This window comes from Manis pentadactyla, chromosome X, assembly GCF_030020395.1.
Source record: "Manis pentadactyla isolate mManPen7 chromosome X, mManPen7.hap1, whole genome shotgun sequence".
Classification (NCBI taxonomy): Eukaryota; Metazoa; Chordata; class Mammalia; order Pholidota; family Manidae; genus Manis; species Manis pentadactyla.
The window spans coordinates 25,653,620-25,675,610 of record NC_080038.1 but is presented as its reverse complement, the minus strand read 5'-3'; the positions used below and the strand labels follow the sequence as shown (position 1 = coordinate 25,675,610).

At 35.9% G+C, this 21,991-nt stretch overlaps 1 protein-coding gene across 6 annotated transcripts in view; it reads left to right on the top strand.

Annotated features, from left to right (window-relative positions):
- Nucleotides 1–21,991, top strand: part of DMD (dystrophin) — a 2,193,636-nt gene that overhangs the window by 1,636,567 nt on the left and 535,078 nt on the right. For all 6 annotated transcript variants that reach the window (XM_036917975.2, XM_057495970.1, XM_057495969.1 and 3 more), the window contains one exon: nucleotides 16,299–16,510. In XM_036917975.2, the coding sequence (XP_036773870.2) occupies nucleotides 16,299–16,510 (212 nt within the window). The remainder of the gene's footprint in view (nucleotides 1–16,298; nucleotides 16,511–21,991) is intronic.

The following is a 21,991-nucleotide window of genomic DNA, read 5'->3' as shown; positions in this document are numbered from 1 at the left end:
ATGTTATGCCAATTTTTTTCAGAAACCTGAAATATAAGCATGTATGTATTTTTAAGAATAATACTGATGGCGACATTTTTACATATTTGTAAATCTTTAAGAGTTTATGTTTTCTTTCTACTGTGAGGCACATATAACTTTGAACACAATTTAGAATAACTTTCATGAAATACCTCTTCCTTATCTTTTTTCTTGACCTTTACTTCGTTATCTTTTCTACCATCTACTGCTATGTAGGGTTTTTTTCTTTTCATTATTTATTTAGTTAGTTTTTCTTTCACATAAAATTGAAGTGAGATGTGGGCTTCACATCATGAATTCATAGTTCCATTGTGGTTGTTAAAATATGAACCAAAACCTTGCAAGCACATGGTAACATGTAGATAATTTTTTCTAGTCAGACAATTACACAAAGGCTCTAAGGATTCTAGGGTCATTGGTGAAACTATTTTTTAAAATCCTACAGCCTTTTCTCATTGTTGGTTGGTTTTCATAGCATAGAAGTTTTCATTTTTAAAGTAAAAAAAAAAAACAACTATGATGAGTGGAATAACTATCAGCACAGCAGGTTATAAACCAATTAGGATGATGATGTCCTGGGTGGAGATTTTCATGAACCTCTCACATTAGCTATTTCAGCTTTGTTTTTTTATTTTTTTTTCAATGTTCAAAGTGAATAGAATAATGAAGAGGCTATTTAGGAAGGTTTGGAGCAGGGGAAAAAAAAACCTTTCATTAAGTTCCAAATAACAGCTAGCTTGTAAAGCAGCAAGACACAGAGATTTAGTATAGAAAAAAAATAACTGGATGAAAAAAAAGCAAAGAGATTAGAAGGTGGGTAATACTATTGGAACTGGCAGCATGGCAGGTTGATACCAGGTATCTCTTGTCTGGGGGAAAGAACTTTACAAACTTGGTTCCAAACCTCTTGCTGATTGTCTGGCTTGAGAAAATTTAACGTACTTTATCTGTGCAAACAGCAGTGCCTAAGGATATAGCTGTTACCTAAAGTTTACTCAAATTGAAAGAATCCATACATGAATGTGCAGCTAACATATTAGTGTATGTACTTTCCACTGTTTCGCAGCATGACTATTTCTAATTTTCAAGCACAGTATAGTAACTGCTATCAGTCAAGAAAAAGGCATGGGAGCATCCTTGTCATTGGAATTAACATTAGTTCTGCCTATGTTGACTAAGATCAAGATAAGTTTGTTCCAAGCTGTAACTTTCCACTCATTTTTTGTAATCAGTGCTTTCAAGTGGACCGTGGAATAAAGGGAAACTAGAGTCTGAATGTAACCAAGGAGAATGCTTGGAAATGTTAAAAAAAAAAAAAGGCAGGAAAGAGCAGAATTTGGGGGAAAGAAAATGCTAAAGTTTTCATGAATAACAAGCTGCTTTTAGGAATCAGATGAAAAGTTTAAGTATAGAGTGACTGGATCCAGATGCATGTTCTGACCAAGCAAGCTGATGAGTAGAATCTTCTGGTCTAATCATGTTCCAAATCTTTCATTTGGCATATTTTTTGTATTATAAATTAAATTTCAAGTGGAAATCAACTCTTATTGAATAACTTGGCTCGGTGAGATTTTGCCTAATCCACTTTCTCGCTTCCTACTTTTTCCAAGTCTTTGCTCTCACAATGAGGCAGGTCACATCCCCTACATTTCTGGTCTGACTTTGCTTCTTTACCTGCCAAAGTGAACTCTACAAACGTTTCTATCAGTTCTCTCTGTTCTGAATGTCTTGTGGCCCATGCTGTTACCACTTCCATGAAGCTCTCAGTGACCACCCAACAGGTTCGCTTTGCTTAGTCTAGGGACCACCTTGCATGCTTCACCTCTGGAGGCTTTGCCTTGAGCACAGGGATAATGTAACCTTTCCCAAATTTCTCATTTCAGTTTCCTGCTTTTAGTCTGCCACTCCCCAGACCTTTCCCAAAATGTTGCCTTTGTCTCTCAACTCGCAGCTTCAGTTATTCATCACTCTGTGCATGACAGCTCTTACATTGATACCTCTGGCCTCCCACCTGTTTTATTCATCCCAGATGACAAACGCAGTGCAGTACTTTTCCTCTTGGGGATTATGACAACTTTACATTCAACATGAAATTGTGGGTCCATGTTGATGTCCAGCAGCAACGTTTTTTCACCATTTTGTGATACAAAAAGCTCAGCTTTCTATCTTTTTATTTATCTGCAAATAACTTGAAAGTCAGCTCCCTCCCCCCCCCCAAAAAAAGGCAAGCAAATGGTATTTCCCGAAAAAGAATGTGCAGACATCACATGTAGCCTGTATTCCAGAGGGGACATGGTGACCTAGGCATACCTTGCTGAAAAACAGTGGTCACATATTCTAAGACTCCTTTAAAGAACTGCGAGGTTTTTATAATCCCATTCATTTCCCATAAAAAGCATTCATGAAGCACCTATCATGCACCAGGTAATGCATCCCACGCAGAGGAAAGAGCTTAAGCAAAGTCCTGTATATTTAATATTCTAAATATTTTACTAATGTGTTCTTATCTTTCAGTTTACCAGCCACCATCAGGCTCTGCCTGGACTCCTGTCAGAGCGTCTTACTCTGTTTTTCTGCATCTTTTCTTTCCTTCCCCTCCAATGTATTCTCTAATAAGCAACATGACTAATTCCCCAGATCAAATGGTGTCTCTTTGCAGCATGAAACCTTTCAGTGGATTCCCACTGCACTGAAAACAGAGACCAAAATCCTTACCATGAGTCACAAGGCTATTGGAGGCTATGAAAATTCCCTCTTTTCACTTTTCTACTGATGAGTGATGGATTCCAAATGCATGTGAATATTGAACTGGGTAGTTTTCTTATAAAATGTTCATTATTCCTTATGCAGCTTTGGTTTTGTACACATTCTAATTCAATCTGAAGCACATAGTAGATTATCCAGAAAAAGTTTATAATGAATGAATGGATAAACAAAAGAGCAAATAAATGAATAAATGTACAAAACAAATTTGTGTCAGATGCTACAATGGCTCTTTGAAAGAACTTATCAGAAAAAAAGTATAAGCTTGCTCAAGACCGAGTTCTGGCAATGTTTGTGTGTCTTTCTATTTGTTTTGGTAAAAGCTATACGTTTTATAGGTTTTTAAAAGAATCTGTTCCCTCGCTGCAAATAGTATAAGCACAGTGCTATTCTGTATCTCATTTTAAAGAAAATAACAATACCTTATGTTTGCTGACAGCTTTGCAGTTTATGTAGCACTTTTTTCACATAGATTACCTTATTTTAAATTTCTCTATTTCCTCGTTTACTATGGGAATTCTATTTAAGAAGGATTTTCTTTTAAAATTAACGCAATTATGCTATTCTGTTTCCTGTATTTCTAAGCCATATGTTTCACAAAGGTATTGTCTCTCTCCTGGGTCTTTTTTTCTCCGAATATATAGTTATGATTTATTCAGAGGTAAGTGGGAATAGCAGGGACCATATACAGAATTTTTTGTTTGTTTCTTATGAACTCAAGCATTTCATTTTAGGAGCTGCTGTTATTTTACGAGTTGCTGTACTAATGTTCAAAGCGTATTTACATACTTTGTGTGAAACTATTTTGCCACTTGAATTGGGCTCATTAGAATAGGGAAAGAATTACTTTTGACCTCTCCCATATTTCACAGCATTTACAATAGCATTCATGAGCTGCTGGGGTTTAAATAAGCAAAGATCATCTCAAAATGGGGCCTGGAAAGGGCAACTCAGGTCTTTTATATACTTACCTTTTTGGCTTTTCAGCTGACACTTTAGTCTAAAATATATTTTATAATCACTGATCCTGTGTTTGTCTTAATGACAAACAGAATTGGTTGGTCTTTATGTTTGATTTCACATTTTGCTCTTCTGGAGAAGCATTTGAAGGGATCAACTGAGGCTATACTTCATTAGTTCATTTCTTCTTTCCCCTTAATACAGAAGTCCCATTTTCACAAAGTCTAAAAAAGATTGAACATATGCTTTATTTTCATAACATTGACTAAATGTATGTATTTGTTTTCTTTATATATTGTATGTTTGTGATTATTTTTGTTTTTGCAGGAGTACATAAACTCGTTTGTGACTTAAAAGTTGTGTTCGCCTCTTCCACACCTTTCTTTTGCTTTCCTGTGTGCTATACTTGTGCCGGGCCCTAAGTATCAAAACACATTCCTTCTCCTCAAAAAGTCAGTTTTCAGTGGATAAGACAGACAATAAATAGATAATTGCCAAACAGTGAAATCAGTGTGTTTAGGGGGAAGGTAAGAGCAGAGCAGAGTGCTCTAGAAACCATAAGGTGGGAGACCCTACTCAAACCCCTGAAACAAGACTTAGATAGGGTAGAAGAGAATGGTCAGGAAAAAATGACTAGTCAGAGTAGCTTTTTGAACAGACAGTTTCAGAATGAAATGAGGTGGAGAATATTCTGGGCAGAGGAAAAGCATAAGACAGATGTGAAATGTGGTAACATCATGCATGTAGAGGACCCTTGTGGGCTGTAAACCTGGAGTGTAAGGTTCACTACAGGCAGTAGAAGTCAGACAGCTAGGAAATATCTAGTAAGTCAAGTAAATAGTTTTGCTTTTATTCTAAAAACAATGGAAGGGTGACATTAGGGGAATTTAATAAGTGATGAAAGACTTAGATTTTCATTTCCAAAAGCCTTTTCTGACCAAAGTATTGCAAATGGATGGGGAGTGTGAAAGGCTAGTATTAGAGCAGTGGTTCTTAGTCCTGGCTGCATATTAAAATCACTAGGGGAAGCTTTTTAAAAATGCAGTGCCTGGACTCTACCCAAAACCAAATAAATAAAAATATTTGGAAATAGGGTCCAGACATTGGTATTTTTTAAAGCTTTCCAGTTGATTCACTTGTGCATACATGGTTATGATTCACTAAATAAGAGAAAGCATTGGGAGACTTTTAATTAAAACCATCTAGGGAAGAAACAGCTGGATGATAGGTTAGAAAAGCAATTAATAGATTGAACAGATGATTTGGTGTCTTGGTTAAAGGATAGGGAAGAAAGAGGAATCAAGGATGACCTGTATGTTTCTCCTTGACTGACTAGGTAGAGGAATAGATGTGTGTCAGTGGTTAGGGGACAGGATGGGTGAAGATGATGTGATCAATTTTGGATATGTTGAATACTTAAAAGGGATTTAGGAGATGTTTGGCTATGTGGATATGGAGTTCAGGAAAGAGTTCTTAGGCTAAAACATGGATTTGACTATGATCATTGTAAAGGTAGTAAATGAAGCAATATAAGTAGATGAACTCACCAGGAAGAATATGTAAAGTGAAAAGAAAAGAGCAAAATGAGATCCCTGGGGAACAGCACCACTTAACACATGAGCAGGGGAGGCTGAGGAGTAGCCAAAGAGGTAGAATAAACCTATGCCACGTTTATCAAAAGGAGGTTTCAAGGACAGCTTATGAACGATGGCAAGTACTGAAGGGAAGTCTGGAAAAATAAAAATTTTAGGATCTCAAATACCGTAGTAACTTAAAGGTCATTGCTATCATGTACAACTGTAATTTCAGTGGCAAAAGTCAAAAGGTAGTGAACTAATAAGGGTACATGCGGTGTAGGAGTAGAAATCGTGGGCATAGACTAGAGCTTCTCAAACTGTAATGTGCATATAAATGCCCTTGATCTTGTTTAAAAATGTGGACTCTGATGCAGTAGGTGTAGAGTGGGGCCCTAGAGACTGCATTTTTAACAAGCTCCCAGGTGATGCTGATACTGCTTGTCCACAAACCATCCTGTAAGCAGTGCTTGTGTAAGCCACTCTTCCATGAAGGACAAGGACATAGGGTTGACCAGAGGACATATAGGGCCACAGGAAAGAATTTTTTGCTTTGTTTTGTTGTTTTCTTTTTAGATGACGTTCTAGGCTGAGATTGAAGATATGGGATGGGTGAAAAATGGAATCACTTCTCTTAAGAGGTGGAACAAATTGGAATACTGAGTAACAGACATGGGCAGGAAAGACACCTACACCTGAAAAGGAAGTTGTAAGGAAGACTAGAAATACAGGAAAGTCTGTCAGTGACAATATCTGGCAGTTTAACTTTTAGCCCATTGTTTTATATTTATTTTCATTCCTTAACTTGAATGGCTAGACTACTGAGTATGCCTGTGAAGCTGAAAGTGACCTCACTTTGCTTCTCAGGTATAGCTTTCATTTGCTGCACACATCCAATAGAAGTTTCAGAGTCAAGGTGTAGGGACGAAATTCAGTGTGTATTCTGGGAGAAAATAATGCCATTTTTATTCTACGTATTCATAAAAATGTTTATTTTCCAACAATGCATCAATTTTGATGTGAAAATTTACAGTGATGAATGGGTTTTACTGGATCTGCTGCACGCTGGTGACATGGTAATAAATCTGTGGTGCTGAATCGTAACGATACCTTTTAGCTCCACTTTAATGAATTCTTGCCGAACCCTTTTGAGTTGTTAGTACTTTATCTGCTACATTTAGCACTTAATTAGTTGATGGCTGGGGCCAGCCAGCTAAACAGATGGATTGTCCAGTGATATGTTGTGTTCATATTACATGTAGATAGTTTCTTTTCTGTGTCTTTTGAGTGAGCTAGGATTATAAGCTGAAAAATTTTTTTGCATAATGATAGATCAAGCCTTTCCCCCAGTTTAATGGTTTCTTCTCAACCAACAGTGCCCCCCTGCCAAAGGAGGCCATTTTAAAAAGTTAATTCATTTTAATGACCAAATAATATCACACTTCAACATCTGCCTGTTTAATTAGTAAAATAACATATGTTTCATAATGACTGGATGTTGGTATTTTCTTATAATCTATGCCTCTTTAACCACTGGCAAATATGTACCCTCCTTTTACCTTAACTCATCTTTCAATTTGGGAACAAACATGCAATTACCTATGCTTTATAGCCAAAATGGGAGAATAAGCTTTCTTCAGGGAGCTAACTCATTTGTCTAGAATATTCAGCATACTTTAAAGGAGGTAATATGGTCTTTGACAGTCTGTTGATTAGAAAATTAAGAGATCTGCCTGAAATTCATTTCCAACTCCTCACCATACACACTGGGTGTAACTTTGAGCAAAATGTTTTGTCATTTCTGCTCCTATAAATTCTGTTTACTAACTTTGAAACTTCCATATTCCACAGATGGTATTCTTAATTAATTGGAAAGTGGTCTAAGTGGCTTAGAAAAGCTCCTTAAATAATATGCTGCTTCATTCTTGTTGTGAGAGAGCTTTTTATCTAAAATTTTATTATGAAAGGCTCAACTACACAGAAGAGCTGGAAGAACTATGCAGTGAATGCTCATAAGGCCACCATCTAGATTCTGCTGTACCACTTCATCCCTTTATCTGCCCATCAATCCCTATTATTTTCTGATGCATCTCAAAGTACGTTTGGAGACATCAGTATCTATTCCCCCTAAACACTTCAACATGCATATCATTAACTAAAGCCCAATATTCACTTTGTTTGTTTGCTTGTTTGTAACAAAATTTGCATAGCATCAAATGCACAAATCTTATATGTACCATTCAGTGAGTATTAATGAAAGGGCACACCTGCATAATGTACACCTCAATCAAGATGCAGAAAAATACTGTCACCCAAGAAAGAAAATAATTCTTGATGTCATCTAGACTTATCATGGTGATCATTTCACAATACATATGTTTATCAAATCATTATGTTGTATACCTGAAAGTAATATAATGTTATGTCAATTATACTTCAATAAAAAAAGAATTTAAGAAGGGACCTTTTTTATAAGGTTGGGTTCAGTTTATTTTAACTGAATTTTAGCATGACGGAATATAAGATTGACAAGCTGAATCATACCAGGGGAATGATATATGGCTGCTGATACGCTATTTGTTCACCCAGGCACTGGGCTGAGTTCCTTCCAATAACCTTGTAAAGTGAGCCTCTATCTCTGACACAACCATCAGAAAATATGTATTTCACAGACTATAAAGCTGGAAAGAACTTCAGGTATCCTCCAATCTGCCCACTTCTGCTTTTATGCCTGAGGATTTGAGGAGTCCAATGGTGTTATGAAAGTACATGATTGCCTATCTTTACCTCTATAATTGAGAGATGAATAGCTACTGGACACTCTCTGCACAGTGCCTTGTATCCATTATTTACTTAATCTTCATAGATTACTAGTCTTCTTCTTATCCCCACTTTACAGATAGTAAACTGACACTAAAAATAGCATTAAACTACTGGTCTTTCCATATTCAAACTAACCTAACATGTTAGACTAATATTATAAAATATTTTAACTTCAGTCATTTATTCTGAGTCTATCTTCCATGAATTTAGACTAAATGCTTGGCTATTCCTGAGTTCTAGCTTTTCAGGATTTAGAGAAGAAACAGATATTCAAATTAGTCATATTTGCTAAGATTTAATCATGTATCTATAACTCTCCTTTCCTTTCAGCTTCTTGGTCTGAAATGTCTCAGATATTTTATTCTGTATTTCCACAGCTAGCACATTCCTTCTTTCCAGTTCCTAAGTAAAGCAGATGCCCATTCACACTAGCTACATTTGACTTCATGGTTAATATATTTGCCCCTTACTCTTCTTAATGGGTTTAGGTTGACACTCCTCTTCTCAGAACCTCTACAGACCAATGTTTAAATGCCTTATAAAGTAGGAGGAACAAATCTTAATATCCCCTATAATTTGGGTGATTATTATTTTTACTTTCCTTGAAGCCTTGTAAGTCTTTGAATATCAAACATTGAAATATGCTCACATTATTCAAGTCATAGTTACATCCTAACTTTGTACAACAGAATAATGGTGGTTTCTTTCTTTTCTTTTCTTTTCTTTTCTTTTCTTTTTCAGTTCCCTTCTTGATCATCCTTAACATTTTGTTGACTGTTTTAGCCTCAGGAAAGGGTCTGTTGTGATTCCCAAATTCTTTCTCCAGAACCCACAAATAGTTCAGAGCTCATTGTCTTGACTTCAGTTGAGATCAGTTTCCTTACAATTGGCCATAGTTAAATATCTGCCACTCTTTGCCCATTCAAATGACCTCAAAAGGTTTACCTGCAATTTAACTCTTCCAGCTGGGTATTTTCTATCTGGAACCTTGCATTCTCTGTGGAATCATTGAAATCCACAGTGTGCTCCCCTTAGTGGGTCACAAAAGTTTGCTGATGACTACAGTCCATTGTTTAATCTCGATACAGAAAAGCAATAATACTTTGGTATTATTGGTTTGGTCCTTTATTGATTCACTAATCAATTTTATCCTCACAACATTTCTTTGGTTGTATAACTATCATTATTTCAGTTTTGCATTTGAGGAAACTGAAGTTGTGGTGAATCTACTTTTGCAAATTAAATAACTATTTCATCACAGGTCCAGGGCTATAACCCACTACTAATTGCTAGTAAGTAACTTCTAATTCTCAGACCATAACTTGAGTGCAGAAATTGCAGCAGAGCTGTTCTTTGTCCTGTAGCAATGTATCTTCAAAAAGGCAGTCATTTCATTCTTTGTAAATAACATTTACCCTAGGAGAGATGTTGTAGGAAATTATATCAGTCAAGAATGTATATCGACAATCAAACATAGCTAGCTTAAAAACTTGAAGTGAAAGATTGGTTGGTACTCAATCAAGTGAACTGTTTCTTTCTCTGCAATATTGTGGTTCTTGACATGATTGCTGAGTTTCCAATTTGACACTTCTAGAGATCCACAAATCGGAACACATGCTGAGTCCCAGTCTGTCATCCTGAGTCTTGGTGTTGGTTATTTATTTCCCTTGATTATGCAGCATCTACTCACTGGACAAATCAGTTGAGAAGCTTTCCATGATGGAGTTCTGAAAGGAGAAATGCACACATTGGGTAGCTCTTCAATTACCAACATGCACAGATTGTCTGAGTTTATATGCATATATTTTATTATTATTTCACTTTTGTGTGTCAGATGAATCTGGCATAAATGTAAATCTGACAGTATGGGTTCTGGTGACCAAGTACATTACTGTAATATATCTTTGGTCTATCAAAAATATCTTGGGTGAAGTATTGCAAGTGTGGTGAAATTCTGGAGGTTGAATCGTTGCCCAAGTATGGATAATTACCAGGTCCATATGATGTCCAACTACCACAGTGACCTAGTTCCAAGATAACAGCTTCTGTATGATGATAATTTTCAGATTTTATGTTTACTTCCATTCCTTGATGAAATGGAACATATATCAAACTTCTAAATTTTTCTTTTGTGTAAGTTTCTGCAGGGTGTGCTCTTAGGATAGCTATATCAATCAATTGCAGTGTTGTGCTTCTTTTACCAAGTAACGGAATTGCTGCTTCATTAGTTTCTATGTACTGATTTGTATCCGGTTCACTGTCCAGTGAGTATTTCTTAAATGTTCTTTATCATACAAATCTAAGGCCTAAATTGTATTATGTCTTAGCAAAACCATTGTATCTATTATTATCATTCATATCTACCAAAGTGATGCATATTTCACAGGTTGCAGCTCTTTTAAGGAAGATGAATTCTTCAAAGTTGCAAGTCAATATTTTATTAAAATTTTATTGAAGTACAATGTACATAAAGAGAAGTGCACATATCATAAATGTCTACCTTGGCAAGTTTGTGCAAACTGAATATGATTGTGTAAATAACACACAAATCAAGAAACAGAATATTACCAAAACCTTAGAAGCCCTTGTCATGTCTCTTTTAGTGACTACTAGTCCCACAAGGGTAACCACTATCCTGACTTCTACAATAATCTTAAATTTTCCTGTTTCTAAATATTATATAAATGGAATAAAACAGTATGTCCTTGTTTTTGGCTGGCTTCATCCCCTCAACATTATGTTTGTGAGATTAATACATATTATTGGATAAGTTATAGATATTTCATTCTTGTACCTAGATAGTATTCTATTGGTAAGTATACCACATGTACTTATCCATTTTATAGTGGATGGGAGTTTGGGTAGTTTTCAATTTGGGAAATCTGCCAATGAGGTACATGTCTTTTGGTGAATGTAAGTATACATTTCTCTTGGATAATACCTAGGAGGGGATTACAAGTCAAATAATGTTTTAAATATGCTTGACAAGTTGACTATTTAGAGAAATCTTACAGTAGAGTCCTTCTACATAATTTCTGCTCTGCAAAATGGATTCTCATATATGGGTAGTTATTTCATAAGGATTGATACATCTGATTATCTTTCTAGTATTCATCTAATTTTAGTTATGCTAAAAACAATATGATGTTTTATTGTTGTTATTACCCTATGGAGCTCAGGATGTTTAAAATTTGAAAATGCCCATAAAAATATCCGTACCCAATAAATACATGTACTTTTCTATATTGCTCAGTCTGAGGTTTCATTAAAAAGACAGACTGAGTCAAAAAGACATGCCATCACATTCTCTCTGATGTATAGTTTAATTTAAGAATGTTAAAGAAAGAGAGATCATTGGTTAGTTTTGGTTCACAAGATCTCTCCCCCAATACCTTTTAATTTATGGATTTTTTATCAGAATTTTCTTTTATCAGAGACTATTCTGCTAGTAAAGATGATTTGAAGATGTTTTATAGTCAAAATCATGGTTGGTACAAAGGCGTTGAATCAGAAACCAAGGGTTCCCAGAGAATATCTGTTTGCTTAAAATGGAGATCATGAAGAGTAAGAGGAAAATAAAGAGGGAAATGTGTAAGACTTAAGCAGTATTCAAATTATGTAAACTTGAAATGCAATAAGGAGACAATGATTATTGTAGAAGAAAGACTCAAGGTCCCAAGCAAGGGTTAACTTTGCAAGTGGTAATTTTACATCATTATAAAGAGGAAGCATGGATAATCGAAATAGTGTACAGGTGCAGTTCATTTGATAGATGGTTATTGAAAGTGTACCAAGTGCCAAGCTTTGTGCACTAAGGATTTTCTTAAATGAATAAAATTCTAACTTAGATTAGTTTCCCCTTGAAAAATGAACTTGAAACCATCATTTCAGTGAAAGTGGTTTACATGTAAGGTGACCCCAGTAAGTACAACTAGGAGAATGAGACAGAGAAATATAGAATGGAACAATGCCCAATAATGGAGGCAGTTATTGAGCAGATTGTTTCGGTGGGTACCTGTAGTTCAGTCCTAATGAGTGAAGTCTAGGAGATAGTGAAACATGTTACTCAAGGTTGTGACCTACAAGGGATAATTATCTTCCAACTCTCATCTAACATTGGCTGATTAATTTGTCAATCCCCTAGAATTAAATGTCTACCACCCCACTAAAATCACTTTCTATATTGTCTTCAGGGAATGCCATGTGGTCAAAGTCAGTGGATACTTTTGGCATGGGCTCTACCATTCACTATCTGTATGACCTTAGGCCAATTTTTAAGCATAGTCTGTTTCTTCATTTGTTAAATGAGGAGGACAACAACAACAATAGCATAAATAATGATATTTACCTCATAACATCATCATGATGATTAAATGACAATCTATATGAAGGGTATAAAATAGTGCTTTGACTAGAACAGGTCTTCAAATAAATATTAGTTATGATTGTCATGATTTCTTGTGACATTTATGGCATTTAAAAGTGCTAAGTACCCAGTGTTTTTGAAATTCTTTCTTGGCCATGTTTCTATGAAAGTACTTTCCAGGTATTCTTGTTACCTTTCTAGCCATTCATCCATCTTACTGGCTACTTTTGCTTTGTTCTGTCTTTGTGTGTTGTATGTTCCAGGACTCCATCTTAACCCTGTGTTCTGCTCAATCTATATACAATACCAATGAGAATGCATTTACATTGTGACTTCACTACTTCTCTGCAGTGATTTTTAATTCTGAATTTCTCTCTCTCCCAAAACACACAGCTATATCATAGCACCTGCAGTCCAACTGACTAAAATAATAGTCCTATGTGGATGATCTTCAAAACCTCCCACTGAAGAGGTCTGAGATTAGGCTCATTATCTTTTCTCTAGAACTGTTCATCGTTTATTCTTTGGGTATATAGTTAATAACGCCACTGTCTGATTAACAGACACCAAGTAGAAACCAAGGATTCTGTCTTAGACTCCTTTGTTTCCCCAGTGCTTAGTATAATGCTTGGTATCTAGTACCTGGTAAATAAAATGGTGACTGGCAAGCTAGATGGGTGGATTGATTAGTAGGGGTGTATGGAGGGGTAGATGTATTATTGAATGAATATGTAACCTATATATTTATTTAGTTATTATCTAATGATCATGTACAGTTGAACATCATGGATGAGAAAGCACACCTTAGTGGTATGTGCACCCCAATGAACCATTTTATCTGGCTGTATTACATACACATGACCACTTTTGGATGAAAACTTTCATTTCTGTGACTGAACAATCATTCAAGTAGTGTATTTCTCTTAAAAAATTATCTGGGCTATAAAAGTTCCCTCCTCCATCCACAACTAAGAAATACCTATCCACATAAGAGGAAGAACTGCTTTGTTGCTTTCTCATATCAAGTGATGGTCATTCTAAAAATAAAGAATGTGTCTACCCTTTTGAAATGAACTATAGGATGTACAAAATATTCACTGGCATAAATGCAAGTGGTTTACCACATTCATTTCATGTTAAAACTACTAGGCATTCTAAAAACTTTGCTAGCATAGTAAAATGTCACTTATCAAGGCTCATTAAGGCAAAAGCAAATTGGAATCAGTTTTTAAGGAAAGCCAATTTTATTATTTTCAAATACACATAGTATATAGCAATATGCTGAGAACAAAAAGGTGCCAACTGTGTGCAAAGTTAAATAGCCTGCTATGATAAGTTGAAAAAAATGGTTTGTAATTGGAATATCAGTTGTTTCAATAATTTTGGAGAAATAATTTAGAACACTTAGACGTTTTTATTTATATTTGAAACAGCTTTCTTATAATAGCACTTACACTATTAATTTTATAAACTAAAGAATAAATAGAAACTAATCAATGACTATAAATCTCAACTATAATAGGTGCTCTACTTCCCACAGGGGCAACAACAAATGAAACAAACTAAAATAAATGGTGCTCAAAGATTATAGGGAGAGATTGACATTTAAACAGAGTATGGCATGTTAACCTAAATTGGAATATAATATGTTCACTGGTTTTGCAACATATAGCAAACACTTGATTAAAAAAATGAACCTGATAAAAACAGTAGACTATAATGAGTATCACTTAGTTGGTTTCTAGGTGCCAGATTCTTGATTTCATGTCACAATCGCTAGTCTTCTAAGGTCTGTGTAGTTCTTGTGCTTATTTACAATATATCTTAAGTACTCCTTTAACTCATAATTTCTTATAGCTTTATCCTCATCATTTCTCAGGTTAATTAAGAGGAATTAAACTTACATCATGAAATAGAAGCATAGTTTTACTGTTCTGTACTGTATACATCTTATTTGTCCATTCATAGTCACTTCTTACCCTTCTCTACCCTGCCTTCTACTCTGAGAGACTGATCTGTATCATCATTGGGTTCCCATGCCCTCTGGCTTCCAGTTGGTTCAGCCAGTGGGGTAAGATCAAGGAGGAAATTGAAGAGAGAAAGCAGAGTGAGGTCAAAATATGTATACTCCTAGTTTCCTCCTGTGAAGATGCCTCAGGCTGACTATGTCCCTTGACGAAAGGTTACTGTGTTTCTCAAGGTGGTTTCTTCTCATGATTCTCAGTTTCCGGCCACTTCTCCCTCCCCCAGTTTCTTGGGCCTGGATGTAATAACAGTTCCACTGCTCTGAGACCCTTCTTTAAGACCCTGTAAGTTTCCTGTATTATCTTTGGCGATTTTCCTATATCCTGATCATGTTGTAATTTCCTCCTTTGTGAATAAACGTCTCAGATTATCCAGGTCATATCACAGAGGAACATGTATGTCAAGCCAAAATATTCCAGAGGATAGTGGGGAGACATTGAAGAGTTTAAATGAGGGAGTGGCATGATCAGATTTATATTAGTTATTATTCTGCCTACAGTGTGGAAGTTATATTGGAAAACAGAGACGTGAGGTGGGGGACTAAATACAGTATTGTAGACTCGTGGGCAAGAAATGATAGAGTTCTGCAATAGGAATATGTGGAAAGAGAGAAGGAGCTCTATGTGAGAAAAATTATTAAACAATTATATATGGTGCTCAGTGAGGCTTAGGGAAAAATCTACAATGTCAGCTTTCTTGCTTTAAGGGAAAAAGTAGATGGTGGTTTTATTACTTGTTTTCTGTGTTATTTCCATTTTACAAAACCAGCTTGAAGAAAAGATAATGTGGTCCTAAAAGAAAAGAAAAAATAATGTGGTTGTGTTTATTTTTAATATTCTAAAAGTATTTCAGAGCAGAATCTATAAGGCACCTCCATCTTTGACTCACAACAGTAACAAAAAAGAGCCTTAGTATAAGCCTGTCTTACAGAATATGTGTGACATAAATTCTTAGACATTGTTACAAAAAGTTTCCAGTATGCCTATCTGCTCTTGTGTTGCCGCAGAAGAAGATCCTAGGAAAAGGTTTTGAGAGCACATGGTTTATTTGGGAGGTGAGAGAAATATCAGTAGGGGAGACAGGATGTAAACAGGTAAGGCAAGGCAGCCAGTAAAGGAGAGTGCTTTATCAAGCAGGTCACCGCTTTGGGCCATGGAGCTTTATCCCCTGGGGAGATCTCTGGAACTCATAAAATGCATGCCTCACAGTTATCTCCCCTAGCATCAAGGGGCTAGAATATTCATACCCTAACAAGTACCAGCAGTCATTGGTTACAGGCTTGTCCTGGGAAGTGGGATGGGTAGCATCAATTCTCTTGTATATGTAGCCTGCCACTTAAGATGGCAAAGCAAACTCTTTGTGGCAACACAAAGCTCTCAAGGATGAAATGTCAATGGTCGTATTAGAAGTCAGGCTGTTTGACATTGAAGGTAAGGGCAAGGGGATTTGGGCGTTCTGCTATATAGTACCTGTCTGTAAGATCATTCATATTTGGCTCTAGGGATTAAGAATAGACAGTTACATTTTTACATATACTTCTGCTGTTCTAGGCCACCTTTAGGAAGATAATTTAACAGAAACTCATGTTTGCCATTGAAAAAAGTTAAGGAATTCCATTTTTCATCATCCTAGCTGTAACACAATGAACGCATTTTTTCATGAGTAATAAAAAGTGTGAGATAATATTTGGATGTTAAATTTCAAATGTCTTCCCCAGACTGACATTTACTTCTATATATATATATTCATTTTTCCTTTTATTCCAGTTGAAAGAATTCAGAGTCAGTGGGATGAAGTACAGGAACACCTTCAGAACCGGAGGCAACAGTTGAATGAAATGTTAAAGGATTCAACACAATGGCTGGAAGCTAAGGAAGAAGCAGAGCAGGTTTTGGGGCCGCCCAGAGCCAAGCTTGAGTCGTGGAAGGAGGGTCCCTACACAATGGATGCAATCCAAAAGAAAATCACAGAAACCAAGGTTAGTATCAAAGATATGTTCTTAAAATAAAATACCAGTTACACCTGATACAATTACACCATGGATTAAAATTTAATGATTTGTAATGCAAATTTATTAAAGGAAAATTGCCTTTAAGGCAAAATGAGCAGTAGATTTTCAATCAGCGTAGAGACTTGAGGAAAATTAGTGGCTGATAACAATCTTAAAATTAATTTTGTTTCATAATCGGGATATAATGGGCTGTGTTTCCTATTGCACCATCTTTTAAGATCACTTCAAAGTTGATGTACATACTTATCTAGCAGCATGAAGTCAATCAGTTGGACTCTATTCCTTCCCAGAAAAAGTAACAAGTCTGCTTCTTCCTTCGAGGATCCTGAGTGGAGGCGGGAGGGTGAGCATCAAATAAGGCAGGAATAAAGTATACTCTCACTTTCTCCTCCATTTCTCTAAACTCCAGCCCAACTTCTTGCCCACGTCTTTTTCTTCCTTCTCTTCTTCCTCCATTTCACAAAACTCTCTCATATTCCTGCCCACTTAATAGTCTAAAACTCTTCAGGATAAAAGAAAGAGAAAAGGGAAAGGAAATAAAATTTGTTGAGTAACTATGTTTTATCAAGCATGGTGCTGTACATGCATTTAATCCTTTCAAACCTCATATTTGTGGATCAGTTTGGAAAGACCTTAAACGCTAAGCAGAGAAGTAACATGGTGAGGACTTGATTAGATTGAATATTTGATCAAAACCCTCTCCAGATTTTTTTTCTGGTAGAAAGAGGCCTTTTGCTAAACGGGTGTCTAAATCTCAAGTTAGCTATGTCATCTGAGAAAAAAGCCTTAGTTTTCTTGGGTGAAATGGCTTCCATTTCTAAATTCATCAGTGTTTAGACTATGCTAAGCTATGTTACCTGTGTATTTATGCTAGGTTTATTTTGAAAAATAAACCCTGAAATCTCATTAGCTTAATATCATGAAGGTTAATTCCTTGGTTGTATCATAGTCCAGTGGAAACTCAATAGCCCTTCTTGGGAGCTTTCCTCCAAATGGTGACTTGAGGAATCCAGGCTTTTCCAATTTTGTGAAACTATCATTTTAAACAAATGGCTGCCCAATGTCACTGCAGAATTTTAAAACAGAATGTGGTCAGTCTATCCATGGGGTTTTATGGACAGGCCTATAGATTATGCACATCACTTCCACCCATAGCACATTGACCAGAACTTGCTACCAATTTAATTTCAGGAAGAATAAATGGGATAAATATGCTAGTGAGCTTTTAGCCAGTCTCGGCCATTGCTGCTTTTCCAAAGGACCTGAGTTGCTATGAGGACAAGATTTTTATTTATATGACAAGAATGTTAGAAAGTCACAGGATTTTACAGATTTATCAATACCTCTGCCAACAGCAACATCTGGATGACTAAAAATTATTTCTTTCACAAGATACTTATTACCACTAAGATTTTCTCCATTGGATGAACATAGATGAATTGGAAATTTCTGATGATTTTCCCAATTTCTGGTCTGACCCTGGGAAATACAGAATCCATGTGGTTATTCTTGAAGGCTTGGTCTTATCTGTAAGGTACTCAGTATGTTATGCTCTTTTGTTTTCCTCTCAAAAAATTTATGATTCTGTGAATCCAGCACATCATAGAACAAAGTGGTTTACAGGTTAGGAGGAATTAACAGGGAAAAAGAGTTTGGACTGGACCCTTGAGTTAGATGAGAGGAAGGAGAGATGAGAGGCATGTAGTGATGGATTTGATAAGGGCAAAATAACTCTGGAAGTTGGCAAATGAGAAATAATCTTAAAACCTATGAGAGTCCTAAAGTGATGGCAAGAATGATAGAGGCTTACTAGCTCTTAGAAAAGCATGGGGACTTTAAATAGAAGACAAAAAGAATTACAAAAGAAAATATGAAAGGAGAAAGCAAAAACAATCTCATCATCAAAATGAGTAAAGTGTTTTAAACTCCTAAAACAGAGATAAGATTATAATTGTTACCCTAGTCAAATTTTTTAAATAAGAAATTTGCTTTTGAATGGTCGGTCTAAAATTACATCTTAAAAATGACTCAGCCATTGTCTGTGGAAACTGATGTTTTTGTTTGTGTTACGTGTTTAGGAATTTAATGGCATACATTGCTACAACTTCAGTGTGTGTTCACTTTACAGATAAAGATGCCCAAAACTATAATTTTCCCATCTGTTTCCTAAATGACATATGCTAAAACTAAAAGTCATTCTAATGCTAATACTAACATTTAGCAAGTACTTGCTATTTGTTGAGAACTGTGCTAATCACTTTACATATATTGGCTTACTTCACCCTCTCAGAAACCCTTCATGAAAAGTACGTTACTGTTCCCAATTTATAAATGAGAAAATTGAAGCTTAGAGAAGTTCACTAACACCTCTTAAAAGTAACACAGTTGGTATGTGAATGCATAGCAATTATTCCTGTAGATGACCTCACAGATTTTCTCTTCTGCCCATTGTCTGTGTGGCTAAAACAAATCAAGATAACACCATGAGAATCAAAAAGGAAAACAGTTGTAATTATGAACTGACAGATAAACCTATGTTATTGACAAGCCCAACAGGTGGAAAATGAAAGCAATGAAACAGTATCCTGGGGAGAAGTGTTCATATTCTGTTTAATGTGAAACCCTTAAAAGATAATTGCAAATTGTATTTCATTTTTAATGAAATTGCAATTTTTAATTCTTCTGAAAGTCAGGGAACATATAAAATGGACGTCTGGCCTTTCTGGCTAGTGTGTTATCACTACTAAGTGATACTAGCTGGCTTATCACTTACAATTTTCTTTTAAGAAGAAAATGTGAAAACAGACATAAGAAGACATTGGATAATTTGACCAAGATCTCCTTGCTCCCTAAAATCTTTCTGAGTCCATGTGCCTAAGATTAACCAGAAAGCTGGAGAGCCTTGTAAGGCAGTCACCAGGCTATGTCTGCAGAGCTGCAGAGCTGTGATTACAGCAGCCAGACTCCCTTGCAGCTGGAGCATCGCAGTGGAATGGTTTCAAAGGCTACCAACCACCAGCACTGTTATACTCCTTGAAAATTGAACCAGTCACCACACCTGAACTAAAGAAAAAAATCTCCTACAATTCTAACAGTTTAATGATTCATAATTGCTCACCTTTGTCTGTAATCTTTTCCATTTCTTATCTATGTCTTTTAATTGTCCTCACAATGTAGATAAAATGTTCAATTCTGCTTTCAAACTTAGTATTATTGCGTAAATGCTGATACATGTTGCTTCATAACTTTAAACAAATATCATTTTTAATTCTTTACAGTATTTCATTAACTTCCATCTTTAACTATTTCCTTACTGATTGGACATTTACGCAACCTGTTCTTGGTTAGAAAAAATAGTGGAGGAAAAATGGACCCCCTCACAAAATAGAAATCAAATCTGGGAAAATTCCATCTTGAAAGCATGGTCAGGGGGAAGGAGACAGCAGCAGGAGAGTCTTGATTTGGCAAAAGAACAGACTATATAGATGGCCTATCATGTCAATAATTAATGGGTAGGTTATTAAGGCATGCCTATAATATATGTAGAGTTTTTTTTCCTTATATAGCCGTTAATTTTTTGGAAACAAAAAACATAAAGTTAGTAAGCAGTTGATTTTGTTAACCACATGGCTTCATTCAGTCTTTTCCATGGCCCTGGTAAAACAATAATGGTCTTTTGAGATGGAAAAACAGATGTTAGAGAAAATCATACAGGCTTTCCATCCTGGTCAAAATCCCTGCCAATAGGCTATGACAGAATCCTATGAGAGATGATACCATTGAACTTCTTTAAGAGTTAAGATGGTATGCCATTTTCACCTAAAACTGCCAGCAATGGCCATCATGGGATTTATTTCATTTGGCAGAATCTTGGTTGACTTCACAGCCTGTTCCCCGGGCTATTAAGACTCGTCCAAACTTGGCAGTGGAGTTTTTGGAAAAATTACTTCTTGATGATTTTAAACTTTCCTTTCCAGTATCAAGAGAGATTTACCTAGGCCCAGAGTTTTCATTTATTTTTTTTCCCCTTTCAGCTTTTGAAAGAGAAATTCCTTTTTTGTCGGCTTTGTGATTGCTTTTGTGTCAAATTCAGCATAAAAGCTTTTCAAACATGATGGCATTAGCTGTTTTGTGCTTGGCTGAGCTAAGAGTACATGAATTCAACACAGAAGTGAAATCATATTTGAGCCTAGCTGATTTGGCAATACAATACTTAAAACTATCCAAGGCGAAAAATCCTGTAATTTATAAAATTGTTAAATAAACATTTCCAAGGCTGCAAAATATCTGTGTTTTGAAGACATTATTTAGGGAACTTGAAACACAGATATACTGTAATCTTGTAATTAGTTTAAAAAGTTGAACTTGTTATATATAGTAAATACAGCAGCTGTTTGAGAACCTTAAATCATTTTACTAGGAAAGAAGCTAATCAGGGAGAATTTATTTTCAAATATTGAAGGGGAGCCTTGTAGTTTTAATTACTTAGGGGGATGAGTGGTATTAAATAACACCCTTATCTGCCATAAGGATATGTACAGTAATGGAAGCTGAATTCTGTCACACATTTTGTTGACTGTTTAGAGTTGCACAAAATTGTATCAGCAAATAGACCCACACTGATAGTTTGAGGTTTGGATTTCTGATAGAATGATGAAAAACATTATCAGAACTCTTGCCAGGAGCTGCCATTCCTTCTTTGGTTTTTATTCCCTTTGGTTCTCCCCTAAAGCTTCACATGATTAAGGAGAATCAATAACCTAATAGTCCTTTTTCTCCCAAAGTATGTCTGAAGTTATTAAACTTCTCAAAGCATACAAACAGAGGGCTTCCTGCACCACAACAGAACATGGGAAGTAATGGGATAGTTCCTCCAGGTATTGCTATACTATATAAATATTTAATGGAGAGTCACCAATACTTGAATAGCATTATGCTCTGATTGCACCATATTTTGCCTTGTTTCCTCTTCACAGTTTAACTTAATACCATGCTTGAAAATATAATGCGGCAACTCCATAAATCCACCCCTTCATAAAAGCAGTAATTTGCAAAAATTGTCAAAATTGCCTTTTCTGAATTCTGAAATTAACCAAAGGTCAGCAGTAATATGTAAACTGCCAAACTTCAGTAAAAACAGCAGGGTTTGAGGCTTTTTAATGTGGCCTATTCCTATCCCTTTCTCCCAGCTCCATAGTAGCCTTGAAAATCAGCAGTCTTACAGACACCAAAGAGGGAGGACCAGGACTAGGGTTCCTCAGAAACAGCCATTTCATTCCCAGAGCATTATCATTATTCAACCTACCTTGCAGCTACCTAGAACAAACCTACACACACAGCCTTGTCATTATTTGATCTCACTTTGAGTTAACTCCCCAGGAAAAGCCCTATCCCCAGAGTGTTTATCCAAAACAATCAGCAGGAATTGGTTAAATAGCAACTGTCTGA